Genomic DNA, 23,690 nt, shown 5'->3' on the forward strand with positions numbered 1-23,690 from the left:
CGTTTAAAATAAAATAATATTTAATATAAATTTTTAATAACAATATTTTAACATTTAAAATAACAATACTTATTTTAAAACAATATTTAATTACTTGCAGTTACAAATTTTTGTTTTAATTTCTCTATTAAAAAAAACAGAAAAGAATAAAAAATTAATTTACAATTGAATTTCGCGCGGAAAATTTTTTTCGCTCTGAAGCGCCATCTATGCTTGATAGAAACAAATTTCATCGTTTTTGGTCGGAGTCAGACAGAAAACATTTTAAGCGCTCCTTACACGTAATTAGTGAGCGAAATTTTCGTTACTAACACAGTTTATAAGAAGATTAAAAAACGGTGACAATAGATATCAACAAGTTTTGTGGTGGATTTAGATTTGATGCACGAGGTAAGTGACCTAAATGAGAATGAGAAGACAATTTTCTTGGAACAGAGCTCAGAGTCTGTAAAATGGCGGTGATTGGGGGTGAGCGGTAGAGGAGGAAGAGATCGCGCTCGGTCCACGCTCAGTTTTGTTTTGATTTTGTACTCGTGTCCATTAATTTCTGATTAATATTAATGTCAATCAAATGAATTTATTGTGATAAACGGTTATTTTTAGGCTTGATATTCAACTTTGCTGCTGAAAAACTTTTTTCGTTACGAAGCCAAAGTGTGGATTGATCCTTGAGGCTGATCACAGACGAAATTTTTGTGTGCTTGGAAAGAGAGGGTGAGGACCTTCGGTCCATAATCGGGATTTTTATTCCGCATTGATACGACCGCGATGCCCGTGACGTGCAATTCCAGTATTCCTGATAATCACAAAGGGATCAAGTGTGTAAAGGACAAAAGCGTTACTTTAAGAAAAACGGACGCGAGTCTGGACAAGGTCATCTCTGGGTAAGCAATTTTTCCATTTGCGCGCTAAACACATTTTGATTCTAATCCATTTCATAGTTTTATTATTTTTTTTTTATAGTGATGAGAAAAAGTTTAATTATTAATAATCTTGTGGATTACATATTGACAAGAAATGGTAATAGATTATTCGCGAGTGTGTATATGAGTCGTGTTTAAACTTGTTTTTCCTCCTTTGTTGTTCAATGTATTGCGACTTAGGTTTTCAGTGCTCAACAAATTATCAGGTTAGACCACCATCTCTCTCGTGACTTTGCAATTTCAACGTCTCCCAATTTTCAAATTAGATCAATGACCTTAATTTCCCGAGTGAAAAAATTACATGACTTTTAAATCGATAGTATTTTTCAAATGTGCACGTGTATCGTGGTTTTAAAATTATTGAAACCATTTTTTTTTCCAATAAGCGATATTAAATTCATATTATAGTGATTTATGATATAATGTATAATCGGATCTTCAATTAGGATTTATTCTCTATAGACAAGCAGCACGATAGGTAACAATTTTTTTTTATTCTATTGAGTAAAATTTTTTAAAAACTAAAATAAAATCGAACATTTTTTTTTATTTTATAGGTTAGAAACGAAATTACTGAAAGGTTAGGTAGAGGTCTGAAATTCCTGATGAAACATATCTCGAAATCACTGAAAGTATTGCAAATTCGAAGGAATTCTGAAGTTTTTTTTTGTTATCTTTGATAACAAATATCAGTAAAAATTTTATTTGTACTTTATTGCAATTTTAATAGTAAGTCGTGGGGAATGAGAAAAATTATAAAAGTTCGAATTATAGAGGTGTAGCAATTTTTATAAAGAAAGAGAGAGAGAGAGGATGTGTGTATATATATATACATAGACAGGGAAAGAGTTGAACGACTCTGTTTAAAATGCTTATCTTTCACGTTGAAGCAATCGATATTACCTTCCTTGTCTGAACTTGTCCTGCTTTTCATAACAATTGAATCATCTCAATGTAGTAGTAAATATTAACTTAAAAAATATTTGTTTAAATAGTACGGAAAAATAAAATTAAAAAAAGAAAAATTCAAGACTTTTTTTTGCCATTTGTACATACTTTTAAAAACTCAATCAATTTATTGACACAATATATTTTTTTAGTCAGAGGACACTTATCATTTATCATTTAAAATATCTTTGTAATCTCTCTGGTTGTGCATTTTTTATTATTCGCCCTCAACTGCAAATATTTTATTTTTCAACCCAAGTAGAATTTACAAATTTTGTTAATTTATTTTCAGATTTTAGTCGTAGATTAAAAACAAAATAACAATGAAGATCGATAGGAGCAGATTAAAAAAATGCACTTCAGAAGTGGTAAGTTTTATATTCACTCTACTCTTTATTTAATTCTACAATGTATTCAATTTTATTTTCTATAATTCAATACAATTCAATAAATTTTTCAGCCTGCGGAATGCCAAGCTTTGATAAGTAAGCTGCGTTCTTGCTCACATGCCGAACTCTTGGAAGAACTAAAGCAAATCGATGCTTGGACTTTTGGAAAATGTGAACTCTTTCATTGGATTGACGTTCTCGATTTGAGCGACAGCATCCTCGAGGAAGCTGCAACGAGAAGTCCGGAAAATTCTTGGGAACTAGCCTGTGATTTACCTCAGAATAGAGAGGTATTGTTTTTTGAAAATTTAAATTAAAGGCGTAAATTAATTGCATGTTAATTAATAAGCAATATTCCGGGCTCGAACTAGGTCCGTAAATCCCGCAAAGGTCCGTAAATTTTCTTCAAGTCCGTAAAAGTCAGTTTTTTTTTAAATGTCCGTAAAGTCCGTAATTTGATCAAAAAAGGACGAAAAGTTCGTAAATTGTACGATATAATATGGAGAATTTTAAAAAAATTACAAATGATTGCAGAAATTCAATTATTTTCAAAAGTATTAATTAAAATTCTTCCCTGAAATTCAATTATTATCAAAATTTTTTTTCAATTCTTGTAAATATTTCAATTATCTTTAGAAATAATAAAATTCTTCGCAGAAATTCAATTATTTACAAATTTTTTTTATAAATTTCTTCGCAATCATTCAATTATTTTCTTTAAATAATACATTTTTTACAGGTATTCAATTAGTTTTGTAAATAATAAAATTCAATTATTTTCTTAAATAATAAAACTCATTGCAGAATTTCAATTATTTTTAATACAATTTTAATCAAATTCCTTGAAAAATGTAATTATTCTTAAAAATTTTTAATTTAAATTCTAGTATAATTTTCTAGTAAAAATGGATTTCAGTTTAAATTTTAGATAATAATTGAATATTAAAATCATTAAAGCGTGAATTTTTAGAAATAATTAAATTTTGAAAATGTTTGAAATTAAAATCTTTGAAAATATTAGAATTTTTCACATTTTTAGAATTAATTTTATTGAGAAAGTTTCATTGCGGATTTTTTTTTGAAATTATTTGAAGTTTCTATTTTCTAATATATATTCAATTGAAGAATTTGTGAATAATTGAAATTTTGTAAAATTGAATTGTAAACAAATGAATTTGAAAATTCTTAAAGAACTTTTTCCAAAATTATTAAAAATAATGCATTTTTGAAGAATTTTAGTTAAAAACGCGAAACAAAAATTTAATTTTGGAAAAATTACAAATTATTGCAGAAATTCCATTATTATTTTCAAGAGTCATAATATTCTTCGCAAAAATTAAATATTGTTGAAAAATAATAAAATTCATCTTAGGGATTCAATTATTTTCACAAATAATAAAACTCATCGCAGAATTTCAATTATTTTTAATACAATTTTTATCAAATTTCTCGAAAAATGTAATTATTCTTAAAAATTTTATTAAAATTCTTTGAAATAATTCAATTATTTACAAATTTGTTGATAACATTCTTTATGGGAATTGAATTTTAAGAAACATTTAATTATTCAATAAATTATTTATCTGTATTTAAATAATTGAATTCTAGTAGAATTTTCTAATAAAAATTGATCCTATATAAAAATAAATTTCAGTTAAAATTTTAGATAATAATTTAATTGTTAACAAAATGTTCTTTTATTTGACTCGAACTGGTTATATTTTTGTCAATATTTTTGTCTGTAAATGGTTCGTAATTTTTCATTTTTGGTCCGCAAAATCCGTATTTTTAAATACTTTCACTGGTTCGAGGTCTGATGTTAATTAATAAACAATATTTAATAAGAAAAATACATGAGGAAATTTTATTTACAGGCAAAGGAATTACTATTATGGGTCCTTCATTTCACGACATTGCTGATCGAGCATTCATTTTCTCGACACTTATACAACAGTATGGAACACTTGGTCACATTATTGTCCAGTTGCGACATGCACGTCGTACTTGGTGTCTTGAATCTTTTGTACATGTTCAGTAAACGTAGCAACTTCATCACTCGATTGAATAGTGACAAGCGACAAGCATTGCTTAGTAGGCTGACTCATTTGGCCGAGGTAAGCAAACTGAACAGAATTTAAATGTCCATTTGAATTCAAAACCTAACATCAATTTTCTATAATTTGCCACAATTTTTTCAAACGAAAATTTATTGATATTTTTTCAAATGAAAAGGTATTGATATTTTTTTCGTATAAAAATGTATTGATAATAGTTTTTCAAATAAAAATTTATTGGAATTGTTTTTTAATCGTTCGTTATTTTTCGCAGAGTTGGGGTGGCAAAGAAAATGGCTTCGGCTTAGCTGACTGTTGCAAGGAATATCCCGACAAACCATTCCCTGCGAGTGCCACGACATTGCACTTTGAATATTACGCAGAGAATTCATCCGGAACGGATGCGTCAAATAGTAGTTCTAGTAATGTTAGTGGAAAAAAGACTGGTCAGACAAATTTTGTAATATATATTCACATAGAAAGTGTCGATAAACTTGGAGTAACCCCAGCACAGTTGATGAATGACTTGTTAAAAGTGCACAATGTTCCTCAAGAACGACAGGTATAATTTTTTTTTCTTCAAAATTACAATTATAATTATATTTGTAATTATAATTGTCACATAATTATAATTCAAAATTATAATCAAATGAGTGATTAACGATTAATAATTTTGTTTACTAGATGGCTCTTCTCACACATATTAGACTAGCACATAGTTTCTCAGATTATCGAAGACGCCTACAATGCGTGCAAGCTCGCCTTCAAGCGCTCTCCGTGCTAGTTTACAGTAACGCGTTGCAGGAAAACGCACACAGCCTCCTTCATGCAGGACTACTCGAAGAGTTGGTTGAGTTATTGGAGCTTCCGAATTCACATCTCGTTGAAATTAGAGCCGCCGCATTACGAACATTGACAAGCATCATTCATCTTGATCGAAACCCTCATTTTCCAAAGTAAAAAATATTCTTCATCTATAAAAAAAGTTTAAAGGACAAATCTCCTTTATGTAGAGACATATTTTAAAAATCATTTGTTTGGTATTTATTAAAAATTTGTTTGTCTTTGTCTCAACAGAAAACCAGGATCACGATTGAATATGATTATTGACGTAACTGGAGCGAGTTCGTATCATGGATTTCTTCCAGTTCTTGTACGAACATGCATAACGACATTGACATCACCACAACCCGATGGACAACCATTTCCTCTTCCCCTAGCCACTGCTTTGTTCAGTTTTCTTTACCATTTGGCAAGCTATGAAGCCGGTGGCGAAGCACTTGTCAGTTGCGGAATGATGGAAAGTCTCCTCAAGGTGATCAATTGGCCAGGAAGTGAATTGGAACACATCACCGTAAGTTTTATATTTTTAAGTAGTAACAATCTCAAATCTCATTTTCCTACCATTTCCAAAATTTGGGTTGCCACAGATCAGGATTTTTTTTGTGGCAACCCTGATAATTCTTTTCTTTTATCAATACGTTATTTATTGTTATTATACGTTACTTATTCTAATAATACGTTATTTGTTCATATTATACGTTATTTATTCTAATAATACGTTATTTATTGCAGTTTGTTACGCGAGCAGTGAGAGTGATCGATTTAATAACAAACATCGACATGCAAGGCTTTCAGGCACATTTTGGTTTAAATAGCTTTATCAAACGTCTCGATATGGAAGTGAATGTGTGTCGAAAGGAACAACCATTTGAAATCGAACCACAAGATATTGTAACATCCGATCCAATAAATACAACTGCCGAAACATCTACAACACGAAATGAAGCTGATGCTTCGAATTCAACGAATGAACAATTTGAGGAGCGTGAAGAAACGTCAAATCCAATGGAATTCTCAGAAGATGAGACAATGGTTAAGACTGAAGAAAAAACCGAACAGCAACAACAACAACAGCAGCAGCAACAACTACAACAGCAACCTGATTATTCAGCAGCTAAAAGTGGAAAAACTTGCTTGCCTCAACGTGCCGCATTATTAAAATCGATGTTGAATTTTTTGAAAAAAGCAATTCAAGATCCAACATTCTCTGATAGTATACGACACGTTATGGAAGGAACTTTACCATCGTCATTGAAACATATTATCAGCAATTCGGAATATTATGGACCATCACTTTTTTTACTCGCCACCGATGTTGTTACGGTTTATGTTTTTCAAGAACCGTCCCTGTTATCAACATTACAGGACAATGGCCTTACCGAAGTTGTTCAACATGCATTGCTTATTAAAGAAGTCCCGGCAACTAGAGAAGTTTTAGGTTCAATGCCAAATGTCTTCAGTGCATTGTGTTTAAATACCCGTGGACTTGAATCATTTTCTAAACGTCGACCATTTGAACGTCTTTTTAAAGTACTTCTCTCACCTGTTTATCTATCGGCAATGCGACGACGTCGTAGTGTTGAACCACTAGGTGATACTGCCACAAATTTAGGCAATGCAATGGACGAATTAATGAGACATCAACCGAGTTTAAAGACCGATGCTATTGCTGCTATTGTGAAATTATTGAAAGAATTGTGCGTTCTTGGTTGTGATCCACGTTATATTTGTTGGAGAGCGGCAAATAAGACGGACAATTCACCGTCACATTCGAATTCGACGAATCGACAATCGCCAGGACAATCGGTGGGTGTTGGAGTTGGTGATACGAATAGTAATCGTGGAGGAGGCGCTGGAAGTAGCAGTGACGAGGAAGAGGAGGATGAGGAGGAAGCGAGTACAAGTTCACATCCTCAGCGTGAAGAGCAACCGTCGCCTTCACCTGCGCAACCTGGACCACCACCACAACCACGGGAAAAGACTCCAATCGCTTTGGTCGATTACATTCACAATGTTATGAAATTTGTCGACGCTATACTGAGTAATAATTCCACTGATGATCATTGTCGAGAATTCGTCAATCAAGATGGATTAGTTCCTTTATTGTCGATTCTTGGTTTACCCAATTTACCAGTTGATTATCCAGTTGCACAAGCTGCTCAGGCCGTTGCTTCTGTTTGCAAAAGTATACTCGTAAGTATTTCTCTTTATTTTTAATTCAAGAGTGAAAAATAAAATAATAGGCCTTGGATAATGATTTTTTTGGACTATTTTTGACTTATTTTTTTGTGACTATCCGAGGCTTGTAATAATAAAAATATTCAATATCGATAATAAATAAAGTAAAAAAAAAATATTCAATATGAATGATAGAACAAATTATTTAGTTTTGTTAATTTTTGTTTTCAGAATCTTGCACATGAGCCGCAGGTCTTAAAAACTGGACTAACTCAATTGAACGACGTTTTGAATCTTTTGAAACCACTTCACAGTCACATGAACGCACCCGGTGGTTCGGTTCTATTACATGAACTTGCATCGGCACCAAATCTCGAAACAGCCTTCACTAGTGATCTCGCGACACCCCTTCTTCACGCAATGAACGCCGCACACGGTTATGTCGTTCTCTTCGTTCACGTCTGTCGAACAAGTCAAAGTGAAATTCGCAATTTATCCATGAATCATTGGGGTTCGGAAATGGGTTTAGAAGTGTTGAAAGGACTTTCCAAATTGTACATGTCTCTCGTGTGGGAGAGTACACTGTTACTGGCACTATGCAGTGATGACAGTATCCCTGCTGGTTGCGATTTTGGAAAAGAAGACATGGACAAACTCGTACCACCAGAATTGAGAACCGAAGGCGATGGCTCAACCTGGTCGGGTGTTTCCGCCGCCGACATGGGCAGCAATGGAATGACAACCGCCATGGAAGCATTGAGCACTGATCCACCGCCAGTATCGATGGAAGTCGACGATAAACCGAGTACAAGCACCGGACGAACATCGCCAAGTACACATCAATTGAAGTACATAAAACCACTTCTTGGCGCTTCGTCAAGATTGGGACGAGCTTTAGCCGAATTATTTGGACTTTTGGTGAAACTCTGTATGGGCTCGCCAATGAGTCGACGACGCGGACAACAGATTCCATTGACACCGGCAATTCCATCGCAGGCCGCAAGAAGTGTCGCAACGTCTCTCAATTATCTTTTGATGCGCGGCTTATCCTGGGACCAATTGCCACCGTCGCCAATTCCTAAATTCAAATTGACATTCCTGATTTGCTCCGTTGGCTTCACGTCGCCAATGCTTTTTGATGAGAAACGTCATCCTTATCATTTGATGTTACAAAAGTTTGTCAAACTCGGCGGACAAGATGCGTTCTTTGGAACGTTTCGTTGGGCTTTGTCCGGAGGTGGACAATTTCCCCTGACCGAGGGTCTTGAACATCCTAATTTACCCGATGGCACTGGGGAATTTCTCGATGTTTGGCTAATGCTTCTCGAGAAAATGGTCAATCCGAAAGCAATTTTAGATTCACCGCATGTGATTTCGTCGAAGTGTACGGGAGTTTATAAGGTTTATGAGACATTCGATCCGAATAAGTATCTTCAGGATATACATAAAAAGGCGTTCGAGGCGGTGATGCTGATGTGGGGAAAGAAACCTTTGAAAAATTACGGTGCAAGAATGACGGAATCGATTCTGTCGATATTGAGACACATTCTTCGGGGTGAGAAGATAATCAAGGAACGTGCCGAGAAGGAGGAGAATTCCGAGGCTTCGGGTTCGGGATCAGGAAGGAATGGAGCGACTTCCGATCGGGGGGATCTGCCCGATATGGTCGTTAATCGTGATCATTTGAGACAGTTGATGGACATGGGTTTCAGTAGAAGTCACTGTATTGAAGCTCTCTTGCATACTGTCACCCTGGAGCAAGCTACTGATTATCTGCTCACAAATCCGGCTACTTTGAGAAGATCCGACGTTTCAGCGGGTGATGGAACCGGACCGGGATTGATGATGGATTTGGAATTAGCCGATGATGATCAAATGATGCACGCAATTGTCATGTCGCTAGGTGATAATGAAACGAAAACTGTAAACGTACCAGAGGAACCGATTTGTGATGTTCCGGTCACTGAGAGTATCAATAAATTTACCCGTTCCGCTTTAGATCAGTGTCTTAGTCTTTTGGATTTGATGCCTGATACGGTTTACAGAATTTGTGATTTACTCGTCACGGTGACGAAGAGAAATGGCGAGGCCTGGAGGGATAATATGTTGCGTCAATTGATTTACGATATTCGACGATTGGTGTGTTTTTTGATTGAAATTGCCGAGAGTCAGGACGAAGACGCGGGAACACGTCTTGTTGAATGTAATGAGGCGAATGAAGTTGCTGGAAGAATTTATCTCTATACACTATTTTTCGAGGGCAATATTCAAGAAATGCGAGTGCCTTGTGCACAGATTGTCGAGGAGTGTGGAATTTTACAGAAACTTGTGCAATTATTGGTGATGAGTGAAGGACCGTTGACAGCGGCGAAGAATAAAGCGGCGAAAGAGAGTAAGGACGCTGTTCTTTCAGTTAAGACACCAAAATGGCTGGCTCCATTGCTACTGCTTATTGATCGATTGGAAAAAGTTGCTGTACTCATGCAGAGGAAGCAATTGATGCACAAAGTGACAAATCCGGTTTGGAAATGGTTTGATCTCACCACTGGAAAGTGGATGGTTTATTCGACTGCGAATAATAATACGATCAATGAAGCTTACATGGCCGGGGAGAGTCAGGTGAGAATTTCTTACAGTCGAAGACGTTATCTTATTACCTTTTCCTGTATGACGCAATTGAACGAGGAGACGGAGAATAGACGACCGATTACGATGAGCTTTAAGAAACTTGGATCTAACGAGGAGAGTGCGGATTCGAATATGGATACGGAGGAGAGTCCTGCGGAGAATAAGGAAAAAGAGAAGGAGAAAGAAAAGGACAAGGAGAAAGAGAAGAATAAAAATGTCCAGATTCAAGGACTCGATCCAAGTATAACTCCAAGTATCGTTCAGGCTTGTGTTAAATTGTTGGCAATTCCAGTTGATCGTGATGCTTTGCATGCTTTGATGAAAGTCTGCTTACGTTTGACTCGTGACTACAAAAACGCCGAGGTCTTTGCTCGTGAAGGTGGAGTTCGTCTACTTTTGGATATGACACAAGCGAGTAATTTCATTGGATGCATTAATCTCAGTACTCTGTTGATTCGTCACACACTCGAGGAGCCGAAAACACTCCGTCTTGCTATGGAGAAAGTCGTTCGAAGTCGAACACAGTCGAATATTCCGCCGGCTTATAAGGAAATTTTGTTCATGACTCGACAGATCAGTAGTGCGGTTTGTAGAGATCCGGAGGTTTATCGTCAAGTTTGTGAAAATATTCTGCGAGTCGATGTCAGTGTTCTGAAACGGGACGATGTTGATAATAGATTGGTGGTGAAGGCTCTTCCACCAGTTCAGTCATCAGCGACACCAATGACCGAAGACGTGTCAATTGAAGTTATTCACGATTTATTGAATGCTCTAATCAAACCAATGCCCGTATTACCGGAAGACAGTTCAGCGTCACCGGCTTTCAGTCCTGAGAAAAAAGCCGCGACAACCGCAACAACTTCAACATCAGCGCCTACCACTACCAATTCCAGACGCGATATAACAAGAAACAGTGTCGCGACAACCAGCGATCCACTCGATGATGATGATCAAGTGTCACAAATCATCCCCCTCAAGATGTACACCGACATGGGCAACAACGCCAAAGTCGAACCAGAAGAAGCGAAAAAGCCCCTTCTGCAAAAATCGGCAATTCTGAAAATGCTCGCCGAAGCCATTCGCTCTTACGGCGCTGTCGCTAATCTAATCACCGAATACACATATCGCGCCGATCAGAGTGAAATGATCACCGAAAATACAACAGCCCTCGCTTTTCTGCTCGATAAACTTCTACCAAGTTTACCAGAAAATTGGAGCGATCGACAATGTGGAACAATGGCGAGAATGTTAATTGCCGCCATCGCCTCCTGTAATCATTCACCAGAAGCGCAAAGTACTCTCGTTTCGGAAGTGAAGGCCGCATTAACACGAACACTCGCCGTACCTGAAAGTTCAGCGAAACATTCGCAATTACAAATTCTCATTGGATTAATATCGACAATGATTGACAGTTGTCCACCAACATCACATACACAATTGCGAGCCTCACTCAAAGTTCATCAGTACAATAATGTTAATTATATTGTGAGAATAATGCTGAAAAAAGGAATTATCACTGATTTGGCGAAAATACCACACAGTCTGGATCTCTCGAGTCCAAATATGGCGGTGACGATAAACGCTGCACTAAAACCATTGGAAACATTGTCGAGGATCATTAATCAACCGATGCCAGGAACTGTTAATAATAAATTCACTAAACCAAAGAATAGAACGACTCAAGAGGAACAAGTTGGCGAACAATCGGGGACAACGACTTCGGAAGCTACACACGCTGTTGGCGAGGAAGTTAATGAGGACGCGGAGAATACCGAGCATGACATTTCAGTCACTGCTGAAAGTTTGGAACCAACTTCTGAGGGTCAGGGACATGAAGGTGACGAGGCCGCGTTGGAGGATATAATGGGTCAACTTTTAGAAAGGTATCACGAAATAGACAGATTTTTATTATTTTTTTTTATATTCTTTCTTATTAATCAATTTATTTTATTTTTACTACATTTTACTTATGCCCATTAATTTTATTACTTTCGTATCTTTTTATTTTTTACTTTTAGGCTTCTATTTTTGCTTCTTTAATTCCATTTATTTTTTACTCTTTACTTTTTTCACTTTTATTTTTTACTTTTATTTATTTATTTTTTACTTTTTTACTTTAATTTATTAATTTTTTAACTTTTTATAAAGAAAAATGTTTTGAATTTGATTAAAAGAAGAATATAATCATCAACTCTGTGTGAGATTACGTAAAAATACATTGTCTATAATCAAGCAGTGTCCTCTATTCTAGGAACGGCTCGGCCGTTGCCGAGGAACCAACTTCCCGATCACACAGACCAATGGATATCGATGATGAGAGTCTCGCGTTACGCGACAATGAAGGGGACTTTGATCCAACTCGTGACACCACCGTAAGAGTAACATCACCTTTTTTCTCTTGTTTATTAAATAAATAGTAAATTTTTTGTTCACTAATTTTTGTTGTTTCAATTCTTTTACAGGAAGAACTGATGAGTTCTGATTCAGATTCCGAAAGCAATCCATCTGAGGACAATGAAGACGAGGTCCAAGACGATGATGACGAAGAAGAAGAAGAGGAAGATGACGGTAATTGAAAACATTTTTTTATTCTAATAAATAAATTTATAAAAATATAAAATTATAAATTTATAAATATAAAATTTGGTATCGATTTAATTTGTATTTTTGGAAAACAGGTGAAGAGAATGAGGAAGAAGAGGAGGAGGAAGAGGAAGGTTCCTCAAACTATGAAGAAGATGGTCTTGATTTTTACGAAGATGTTGGAGAAAGTGTTTTCCGAATGTTACCATCATCGGAACGTGACGTGAGCAATGTCGTTATGATTCAACACAATTTCGGCAACGAAGGTGCCGATCATCCGACAGCACCCACCGGAAGTCGACAAAGTCTTCAATGGAGTGGAAATATGCCTTTACCTTTGGGATCATTCGAAGAACCAACTTCCGTTTCAGCAAGCAATGGTAGAATCTAATTTCCTCCATAAGCGCAGTTTCAATAATAAAAACTCTCTTCCAGGAGTTTTTTTTACCTTTTTTTTATTCAGAAAATATCTTTTTACAAAATGTATCAATTTTTACAATTTTTATTTATTTTTCTTCTTTTTTTTAAAATACTTTTTTCCTATATTTATTATTAATATTTTTACTATCATTACTATTATTATTACTTTTATTATTATTATTACTATTATTGCTATTATTATTGTTGTTATAATTATTACTATTTTGGATTTATTATTTTTTTTAAAATGAGAATTGCGTGGAATTGACAAGAATAGAAAAAATGTTTAATTTATATAAAACTTGATATTTTTCAGCTTCATTTAATTCGCGGAGAAGAGTGGACGGTTCTTTACTGCTTTCTCGTATTTTAGGTATAAGCCTGCAGCCTTTGCTAATGGCGCAAAACAGTTTGGATCCAAGCAATTCACGACTACCGAGGGCATTACGCCAACGCAGGTATCAGTACCTCCATGTACCGAACCCGCGCAATCCCAATCCTCCTGTAATTTTGCAAAGGTGCGGTTTTATTAGGATTAATTTAGAACTCCAATTTAGTTGGTTTATCACGAATTATTCTTAATATATTTTCTTAAAAAAATTTCAGACTTTTAGGACCAGCCGCCCAATCTCTTCCATTGTCGGCCAGTCAAGTATTGGCGTCAAGCTTACGTGATACACGAGTTCTTGTCATGGACAGTGCTCTTGGAATATTTACCAATCAAGATGAAGAGCAGGTTGATTTTGTTGTGAGTTTATTTTAGTATTTTTTTTCAATTATTTTAACTTCAAAAACTTAGAGATTTCGATAAGTTTATTTTATTTTAATTTATTTTATTTCATGATTATTTTTATTTGTAGGATCAATCTGGATATTTATATGGACCTAGTTTAGCAGCTACCTTAAATAATATTCCGACAACTTTACACTGGTGGATAGAGGAAAGTAAATTACTGGATGGAGACTCACAACCAGATTGCTGTGTTGGTCAGTATTTTATACTTTCTCTGGAATTTAAAGATGCATTTTTGATTATTTCATAAACTATTTGATTGTTAATTCGACAAAAAAGAAAATGAGTGACAAATGTGGAATAATTTCTTACAGGAGTTGTATATAAACTGATACCCGATCTGGAGAAACACAGAAATGCAGAATTGGCGGAAAGAAAAGAAAAGCGGAAAAAGCAGCAGGCAGCTGATAAAGAAGCTGAAAAGGAGAAAGAAGACAAGGATAAGCCAACGTCTACGGAACCGGAAGCAACGACAACAATGGCTGCTGAAGAACAAACGCCGACAACTTCATCAACACAGGTAACATCACCACAAGCAGTGACTATTAAAGCAACTGTCGAATCGGTTGTAAGCAATCAGACACCGGCGGAAGACATTATTGAAGTCACTGGTGAAATGGAAGTGACAGTGCAGGACGAAGAGGAACGACCACCACCACCTCTTCCAGCAGTTGTCGATGCAACTGTCGAGGCAACTCGCGAACGCGTCACGGCAAGACTCAGCGCCACTTTGGAATTAGCCGAAAGTATCGTTGACTCGGTACTTGGTCCAAGTGCCTCTGAAGCTACACGACTGCAAAGACAGTCAGAGCGCAATTCCGAAGATACAAATCTATCCGAATCGTCAACAGATAGGAATCTTATTGATTTTACACCGGAAACTGGTGACGAATTATCACGCGAGAATAACGATTGTCGCGATTGGGTGAGAAGACTTTTCGCCGACGATAGTCAAGCTGGTGTCGAAAGGAACGCCAATGTCGTCAATCAAGAACCTACTTCATCAACAACCGAGAATAACGCCCAAGAATCATCAACCGAATCAACAGAACAACAGCAGCAACAACAAGAACCACAGGAAGCGCAAGCGCCCGCAGTGCAAGAGGAAGCACAACAACCGCAAGCCGCGCAAGATCAACAATTACCAGACGGTGTCGATCCATCATTCCTCGCAGCTCTACCCGAAGAAATGCGCGACGAAGTGATTGCCGAGCAAATGAGACTTCAACGACTTCGTCAACGAACATCGACCTCAGTCGCTGAGGAATTGGCCGGACCGGTTGAAGTGAATCCCGAATTTCTAGCAGCACTCCCACCATCAATTCAAGAAGAAGTTCTAGCGCAACAAAGACTCGAGCAACAACGTCACGCCGCTGCATCGGCAAATCCCGAGGATCCGGTCGACGCTGCCGCTTTCTTCCAGAATTTACAACCATCATTAAGACAGGCGATTTTAACAGACATGGAGGAATCGCAAATATCTGTTCTACCACCAGAATTGGCGCAAGAAGCGCAAAGTTTGAGACGCGAATGGGAGGCGAGAAATCGTCACATTATGCAGGAACGTTTCCTCAATCAAGTGAGTCAAGGTGGCACGGCATTGTCAAGTATATTGAGAAGTTCGAGTCGTGGTCGTGGGGGAAATGCACGAATTTCAATTCACGCGATGCCACAACGAGCACAATGGAGTTCATGGAATTCGCGAGGTGACACGTGTCTTGCGCATCAACACACTGGCGCTGGTCTACGATTAAGGGGACGTCAATTACTCGATCATGAATCAATGGCCTGTCTCCTTGTTCTTCTATTCGTCGATGAGCCGAAAATTAATACACTTCGATTACACCGAGTGATTCGAAATCTCTGCTATCATGGCAGTACAAGGGAATGGGTTGTCAAGGCACTACTTGGAATTCTCGAGAGAAGTAACGATGAGAATAAAGATGTGCTCGCCGATTTTATTGGTAAATTCAAGAGGAAAGGTGCTCACTCAGCAATTGAATATTGTTCGCCAAAAATTGATAATCGAACAAATGCGCAATCTTGGTTGAATATCAGTATTGACGCAGCTCTCGGTTGTCGAGCGAACGTCTTTCATATATTGAGACACGGCGGTAAGAAATCTGATCGACAGGGACATAATATTGCAATTCATCCACAAGCTGCGCCAACAGTTTGTCGACACACCTTGGAACTTCTCATTTCGTTGGCCAAGAGTTTCCCGGGTTATTTCGTGCCTTTGAAGTCGAAAGACGCGGAGGAGAAGGAAAAGGAGAAAGAGAAGGAGAAGGAGGCGAATTTATTGAAACAAGAGGAGAGTGGAGCTAAATCGAAAACCCCGGCGAAAACTGGCAAAAGTGACTTACCTGACTTTTGGGATATGCTGCTGAGGCTCGACTCGTGCGCTTCGAAGAAGGGAAAATCAGTTGCGCGAACACACTCGAGCTCAAATCTTGGCAGTGAACCCGAACAGGGTATTACAACTTTTGAGGCATCCGCCTTTGGACAATTAATATCAATGCTTCACTGGTCGGTGATTAGGCGAAGTAGTCAATTAACGGATAAATTATTAAGATTGCTTTCACTTATTTCGATTGGATTGACTGAGGTTAATCCGTATAGACGGCAGGACAATACGAAGGCAAAGAAGGTTGAACCGAGTAAGGAACAATGTGTCGCTGCACCAGAGGGTCATATTAAACTCGCCGTCCAAGTTCTCACGAGTAAAAGTTGCTCCGAGGAAGGCCTCGAGGATGCTACTGCGTTGCTTCTCAATTTGTCGCATTGTCCAGATCCCACACGGCAGTTGGTGAGTTTTATAAAAAAAGAAAAAATAAAAAAATTTTATTTAAAAAAAATAAATCTGTAAAAATTTATTTTAATTTACAGATTTTAAAGCTTCTCCTCGAAGGAGCCATGGAATTGGCGAATATGGTGTGTGAACATATCAATGAACTGATGATTGAATTGAAGGTTCTGAACAGGGAAATAAATAGAAGGAATTCCTTGGACGAACAGCCGTCGACAAGTGGAGGCGGTCAACGAGGTCTCCTCCTCGATAGGTGAGCTAAAAGCTTTGATTTTTTCAAAACTTAAAATTAAATTGTAAAAGGAATTTTTTGAATTATTTGATAATCCGATTCAATGTCTCAAAAAAATATTTTTTTGGAAATTATAAGTTTTTTTTTAAATTTAGGTTTACAAATGATAATGTCGTTATCACCGCACCATCTAAAATCAAAGCCGGAAGTGATCTTCAACTTCCATCAATGGGTGCTCTCATTAGTAAGACTTCTAGTCAAGCATTCTTCCTTCGTATACTAAAAGTTATTGTACAAATCAGAGAGGCTGTACGCCTAGCCAATAAAAAGAAGACAGGTAATTGTTTTAGTATTTTAACATTTTATTGCATTTATTTATTTTATGAATGATAGAATTATAATCACTGCAAAATTATTTGCAATTTTTAATTTAGTGTGAAGTTATGAGAATCTATTTCTCAAACTAATAATTATTTCATTGTTCTTTCAGAAACAACTCCAATTGCAGAAATAGATATGGAAACAGGTATTTATAAATAAATTAAATATATAAATAAATCTTTATTCACTTGTTGTAAAATTGAGATTAATTGTATTTTTTGTTTTTAATAGTCGATGACATGACCGATACGGAGAGTATGGATACGACACAAGCAAATACTTCGCAGACAGCTCCAACCGAAGCGAAAGCAACTACTTCGAAAAAGGGTATTTCTTTGACTGCAAATAAATAAATTTATTCACACAAATTTAAAATAACTGAACGTAATTTATTTTTAAAATTAAAGACTTAGAAAATTTCTTTTAAATGCAAATAAATAAATATATATAGGAAAAGTAAAGTAAAGAAAAAATATTCTTCTTTTTCAGTTGAAGAGGAAAAACCAGCACTTCCATTATTGAGTGAGAGTTTAGTATTGGACAATCTGTGGGAAACACTCAGTGCCTGTTTACTTGAACTTGAGCATACACCCGATCATCATGCCGTTCTTGTTCTGCAGGTAAAATATTTTTATTTAAAAGTACTAAAAAAATAAGAATATATTTTATGAATATTATTATTTAAAATATTGTTTTTGTTTATACTTATAAAAAATTATTTTCAGCCCGCAGTTGAAGCCTTTTTCCTAGTACATTCATCGTCCAGCATTTCTCGTGATAGAAACAACGAAAATACGACAGAAAATCGTGATCGCGAAGCAGTGCCCGACTTGGCACCTGTTTCTCCAATTTATTCCGACAGTGAAGGCACCACACAATCTGAAGTTGCTGCGAACACATCCTGGGATATTAATCCTCCACCACAAAAGACTTTACCTCCGGACCAATTGAAGTTCCTCAAATTCGCCGGTAATTATCTTTTTTCTAATTTTGCATAGAATTAAACTTTTTTTTTCCTTTTCTATTAAGGAAAATATTTTTTTAAAAGAAAAATTTATATATTAAGAAAGAAAAGTAAATTAAGTAAATAAGAATAAGGAGGAAAAAATAAAAATACTTATTTTGATAATTTAATTTTGTAGAAACGCATAGAACTGTATTAAATCAAATTCTTCGACAAACAACGACTCACTTGGCGGATGGACCATTTTCTGTATTGGTGGATCATACGAGAGTTTTGGACTTTGACGTTAAGAGGCGATACTTTAGAACGGAATTGGAACGAATGGACGAGGGAATTCGTCGAGAAGAATTGGCCGTTCACGTTCGTAGGAGTCACGTTTTCGAAGATTCATTTAGAGAACTTCATCGTCGAAACGCTGACGAATGGAAAAATAGATTCTACATTGTCTTTGAAGGTAAATTGTTTTTTAAAAATTTTTTTCCCCACTTAAATCAAGTGGGAAATATTCTTACAACAAAAAAATATTCAAATAGTAAGAACATATACCACCCAATATTTGTGGGGAATATCCTTGGGACCTATTCTAGTGTATATTCCAAAATTAAGAATATTTTTTTGTCAGTGGTGATTTTACAAAAAAGTAACTTAAAAAAAACGATGAATTTTTGAAATCATCATTTGTAATGTCTAAAAAGGATTAGATATATAAATTTAAAAGTTGACATTTAAAGTTGCGAACATGTATGTGCCCTATATGTGCACATACATGTGTATAGTATTGGATTTTTTTGTCATTTTTGGCGAAATTTCTAAGACTGAGTTGCACGACAGCACGATAGAGAAAGCAATTTAATTAATCATATAATATTAATTAATTGTAATTTAATTAATTATATAAATGGATTTAAGTGAATATTTAATTTCTTTTTTAATAAAAATACTATTTTTTTCGAAATTAGGCGAGGAAGGCCAAGACGCAGGTGGATTATTAAGAGAATGGTACGTGATAATTTCGAGGGAAATTTTCAATCCCATGTACGCACTATTCACCGTCAGTCCTGGCGATCGAGTCACGTATATGATCAACTCATCTTCCCATTGCAATCCTAATCATCTGTTTTATTATAAATTCGTTGGAAGAGTGATCGGTAAGTTATTTTTCGAGAGTTTGTTTTTTTTATACGCAACGGTGAGAAAAATATTCAATTTCTTGTGCTTTTTCCAGCAAAGGCAATTTACGATAACAAATTGCTCGAGTGTTACTTCACTCGCAGTTTCTACAAACACATTCTTGGTATTCTCGTGAAACACACAGACATGGAGAGCGAAGACTATAGTTTTTACAAAGGCCTTGTATATCTCACTGAACATAATATTTCCGATTTGGGTTATGAGTTAACTTTCTCAGCAGAGGTAAATAAATTTTTACTTTGGAAATAAATTTCCTATTATTAAAGAATTGTTTTAGGAATTTTAATTACATTTTTTTATTAATTAAATAATTAAATTTAACAAATTGTTTTAAGAATTTTAATTAAATTTAAAGAATTGTTTTAAGAATTTTAATTAAATTGTCTACTATTGAAGAAATTAAGTGCGTCATGGAAATAATTGGTTTTTTACATTCTCTAGGTGAATGAATTTGGCGTAAATGATGTACGAGATTTGATTCCAAATGGTCGCAATATTGTTGTCACGGAAGAAACGAAATTGGAATACATTCGTCTTGTTTGTCAAATGAAAATGACTGGAGCGATTCGCAAGCAGTAAGTATTTTTCTATAATTTTCGGAGAAACGAATGAAAATGTTTGCTTTTGAAATAAATTAAAAATTTGTTTTCGTTTATTTTTTTGTATTTATATTAATAAGTTCTGCTTTTCTTTCCCTGCAGACTTAATGCGTTCTTGGAAGGTTTCTACGACATCATTCCGAAACGATTGATTTCCATCTTTAATGAACAAGAACTCGAGCTTCTTATTAGCGGTTTACCAAATGTTGATATCGAAGATTTGAAATCCAACACCGAATATCACAAATACAGTCCCACATCGTTGCAGGTAAAATTTACGATTAATAATTTTGCGGATTAAACTTGCAATTAAAATATGAATTTTAAATATTCGGAATATTTTTTTTAACTCAAATTCTAGTTTTAATGTTTGAAGAATTTTGAATTTATGCCTTAATTTTGAATTAATATTTTGTTACACAGATTCAATGGTTCTGGCGCGCATTACGGGGTTTCGACCAAGCGGACAGAGCGAAATTTTTACAATTTGTTACTGGAACGTCTAAAGTTCCTCTTCAAGGCTTTGGTGCACTAGAGGGAATGAATGGCGTGCAAAAGTTCCAAATACACCGAGACGATCGGTCCACGGACAGATTACCATCAGCCCACACATGGTGAGTTATTATTCAAGAATTATCTCTCTTTAAATCTTGAAAAAATTTTCTGGCATCTAGTGCAAAAAACAATTATTTTTAAAAATTTAATTATTAATTAGTCTCAGGGTTGCCACCAAAATTTAATTCTAATTTTCTCTGATTTTTTCCTGATTTCCAGACAAAATGTTCTAATATATTTATTTGCGAATTTCTTTAATTGTAAAATTATTCGAAAACTTCAATATCTTCTCTTTTAAATAAATATTTAATTATTATTATTTTTCCATATGAATTAAGAATTTCATAAATTTTGCATTTCAATCCGTTTGAAATTTAATAATTTATAAAAATTGCTACTGTAGCTCTTTAAAAATTATTTTCATGATTTCAATTTAATTTTCTGGTATTTTTAACTAAAATTCTCTAAAATCAATTATTTTTAATAATTTTTGACGAAGTTCTTTGAGAATCTAATTATTTAAGGAATAAAGAAAGTTCACCTAAATTAATATTGAAATACAGTTGCTTACAATTCAATTTTACTAAATTTCGATTATTTGGAAATTCTTCAATTAAATATTCATTAAAATATAAAAAATTCAAGTAATTTGAAAATAAAATTAGATTAAAATTTTTCAAAAAAATTAGTTGCACAGAAATGTTAATTAAAACTACATATTAAAAATGCAGAATTTCAAAGATTTTAATTTGAAACTTTTTCAAAATTCAATTATTTCTAAAAATTGCTTTATTTGTAACTTCTTCAAGATTCAATTATTTTTTAGATTTTCTAACTAAAATTCTTATCTAAATCAATTCTTTTTAATAATTTTCAGAAAATCTTCTCTAAATCAATTCTTTTTAATAATTCTCTGAAAATTTTTCTCTAAATCAATTACTTTTAATAATATTCAGAGAATTCTTTTCTATATCAATTATTTTTAATAAATAAATACATATTAAAAAATCCAACTAATTTCAAAAGAATTTGAATTAAAATTCTTTAAACAACAAAGTTCAACAAAATTTCTAATTAAATTTATGCAAAATTCCAATTTTCTAAAATTTTAAATTGAAACCTTTTGAAATTTAATTATTATATATTTAATTATAATTATTTCTTTTGAAGAATTTCATTGAATTCTTATTTAAATAAAGGAGTTTCTTTAATAATTTTAATTGAAAATCTTCAAAGCACTTGAATTTTATGAAGAATATTTTTAAACTTTTTAAAATAATCGTGTTTGTTAATAAATTTTTATTCAAAAATTGATTATTGAATTTTATTAAAATTTAATTCAAAATAATTGAATTCCTGTTGAGAATCTTATTATTTATCAAAAATTAATTTAATTCTTGCGAAAAATATTACTATTTCTAAAAATAATTGAATAGTTTCCAAGAATTTATTAAAATTTTAGAAAAAAATTGAATTATTTCGAAAAATTTTAGGTGAAGATATCAAAAAAAAAGAATTGAATCCTTTCGTGAAATTTTATTAAGAAATTGAATTTCTGCAAAGAATTTTACTATTTACAAAAATAATTGAATTTTTCCGAAGAATGTCATAATTTATGAAAATAATTGAATTCTTGCGAAAAATTTTATTCAAATTTTTGAAAATGAAAAAGTTTGTAATTTACATAATTCAATAAATGATTTATAAGTTATTTTAGAATAGTTTTTCAAGAATTAAATTGTTTTAAATAAATTCAGTTTTCATATTCTATAAAGTTCAAATATTGTCATAAATAAAAAAATTTAAGTTTCTCTTTTGCGAATTCAAAGTTTATAAATCAAACCTTAAAGAAATTGAAGAAAAATTAGACAATAAAATTTAGAATTATGAATTATAAAAATTTAATTTTTTCCTGTACTTTTGATAAATTTCCTTGACTTGTTCCTGATATGTGGCAACCCTGAGTCTTAAAATTCCAATCAAGTTTTTTATTTTATTGAAAAAAATTACTTCTATTTAAATTTAATTAAATTCTTTCAGTTTTAATCAATTGGATCTTCCCGTTTATGAGACGTACGACAAATTGCGAAGCAATCTTCTGAAAGCGATTCACGAATGTAGCGAGGGATTCGGATTTGCATAAAGTGCATCGTTGCAATTTAATGAAAAGAAATTCTCGCAAAATAATTTGTTTATTTTATTTTTTTTCCGTTTTTTTTTAATAAAAAGAAAAAAAATTAAATTATGGATATATTCGATGGTCGTGTGTCAGTTCGCTTGTGTGCGCAATGTAACTCGAAGGTAAAATGAAAACAAAACTTAAAAAAAAAAATTTAATAATAACGCATATGTGCTTGGTCTTCGCTCCTAATGAAATCGAATATATACATACACACAATGCACTCATGTATATACAATTGTGGTGTAATTACTGAAAATAACTTTCGATTCTACTGGAGTTAAGAGTTTATTTTGTTGAAAAAAAAATAATAAGATCTTGAAAGAGAGATGAGCTTAACGATAATTCCCAACAACGCGGAAGAGGAGAAAATCAATAAATAAAACAAAAGTACAGTACTTTTTAAGGAAACAAAAAAAAAAATAATAATAATAATGACAAGTTTCATATGTAATAATAAATAGATAGGCATCTTAGAATGATTTAAGGGGTAAATAGGGCGAAAGTTGTAATATACTGCACTTTTAAGTCGATCGGTGATACGTCGTAATGCGATTTGCTAGAAATACTGATACGTGAGATAACAATTGATAATGAAAGTGTTCCAATGCTCTTGTGCAGAGAATTTGTTTCTTTTTTTTTGTTTTTGTTTTGTGAGGAGTCTGAATGAGTATGTTGTGTGAAATAGAGTGGGGAGGATATTTGTAGGTATGAAAAAAAATGCCTAAGAAAAAAGAAAATTTTTAAACAAAAAAAAGGAGAATTTAAAATATGTTTTTGCAAACCTCCCCCCTCTTTCTCTTTTTTCTCTCTGAAGAATAATGTATGGTTGTACACTATTAGTATTAATAATTCTAACTAATTTTTAATTAATAGGGTTAATCTTAACTTGATATCATTTTAATATTAATAATTCAAAATGTGATGTTACAAAAAAAAAGAATTGTAATTTTTTTCTTGAAATCTAACGAAATAAAGTTTACAGTTAAAAAGAAGGACAATTATATAAACACACACAACA

General features: G+C 33.9%; 1 protein-coding gene across 8 annotated transcripts; it reads left to right on the top strand.

The window, feature by feature from the left end:
- Positions 1–248: 248 nt before the first annotated feature.
- Positions 249–23,664, top strand: LOC122512810 (E3 ubiquitin-protein ligase HUWE1). 8 transcript variants are annotated; one of them, XM_043628879.1, is made up of 30 exons: positions 249–390; positions 604–884; positions 2,164–2,239; positions 2,332–2,550; positions 4,135–4,374; positions 4,589–4,876; positions 4,999–5,270; positions 5,392–5,668; positions 5,890–7,350; positions 7,567–11,846; positions 12,200–12,341; positions 12,426–12,531; positions 12,642–12,926; positions 13,283–13,484; positions 13,573–13,714; positions 13,827–13,953; positions 14,074–16,568; positions 16,649–16,821; positions 16,956–17,137; positions 17,291–17,326; positions 17,413–17,508; positions 17,671–17,801; positions 17,907–18,150; positions 18,324–18,599; positions 19,105–19,293; positions 19,371–19,558; positions 19,778–19,911; positions 20,038–20,203; positions 20,359–20,549; positions 22,531–23,664. In XM_043628879.1, exons 3-30 carry the CDS (start codon positions 2,195–2,197, stop codon positions 22,631–22,633), a joined length of 12,690 nt encoding a protein of 4,229 aa, XP_043484814.1. In that variant the 5' UTR covers positions 249–390; positions 604–884; positions 2,164–2,194; the 3' UTR covers positions 22,634–23,664. The 8 variants fall into 8 exon arrangements, with proteins under 8 accessions (XP_043484814.1, XP_043484817.1, XP_043484821.1 ...); XM_043628882.1 differs by having other exon boundaries at positions 13,573–13,702; XM_043628886.1 differs by having other exon boundaries at positions 13,283–13,424.
- The last annotated feature ends 26 nt before the right edge of the window (positions 23,665–23,690 follow it).

This window comes from Leptopilina heterotoma, unplaced genomic scaffold, assembly GCF_015476425.1.
Source record: "Leptopilina heterotoma isolate Lh14 unplaced genomic scaffold, ASM1547642v1 Lhet_128, whole genome shotgun sequence".
In the NCBI taxonomy this organism is placed as follows: Eukaryota; Metazoa; Arthropoda; class Insecta; order Hymenoptera; family Figitidae; genus Leptopilina; species Leptopilina heterotoma.

Coding starts and splice junctions, on each gene's coding strand:
- LOC122512810 (XM_043628879.1), top strand. CDS start 2,195: ATGAAGATCGATAGGAGCAGATTAAAAAAATGCACTTCAGAAGTG. Junction 4,375..4,588: donor GGCTGACTCATTTGGCCGAG/GTAAGCAAACTG, acceptor TATTTTTCGCAG/AGTTGGGGTGGCAAAGAAAA. Junction 19,912..20,037: donor ACTGGAGCGATTCGCAAGCA/GTAAGTATTTTT, acceptor CTTTCCCTGCAG/ACTTAATGCGTTCTTGGAAG.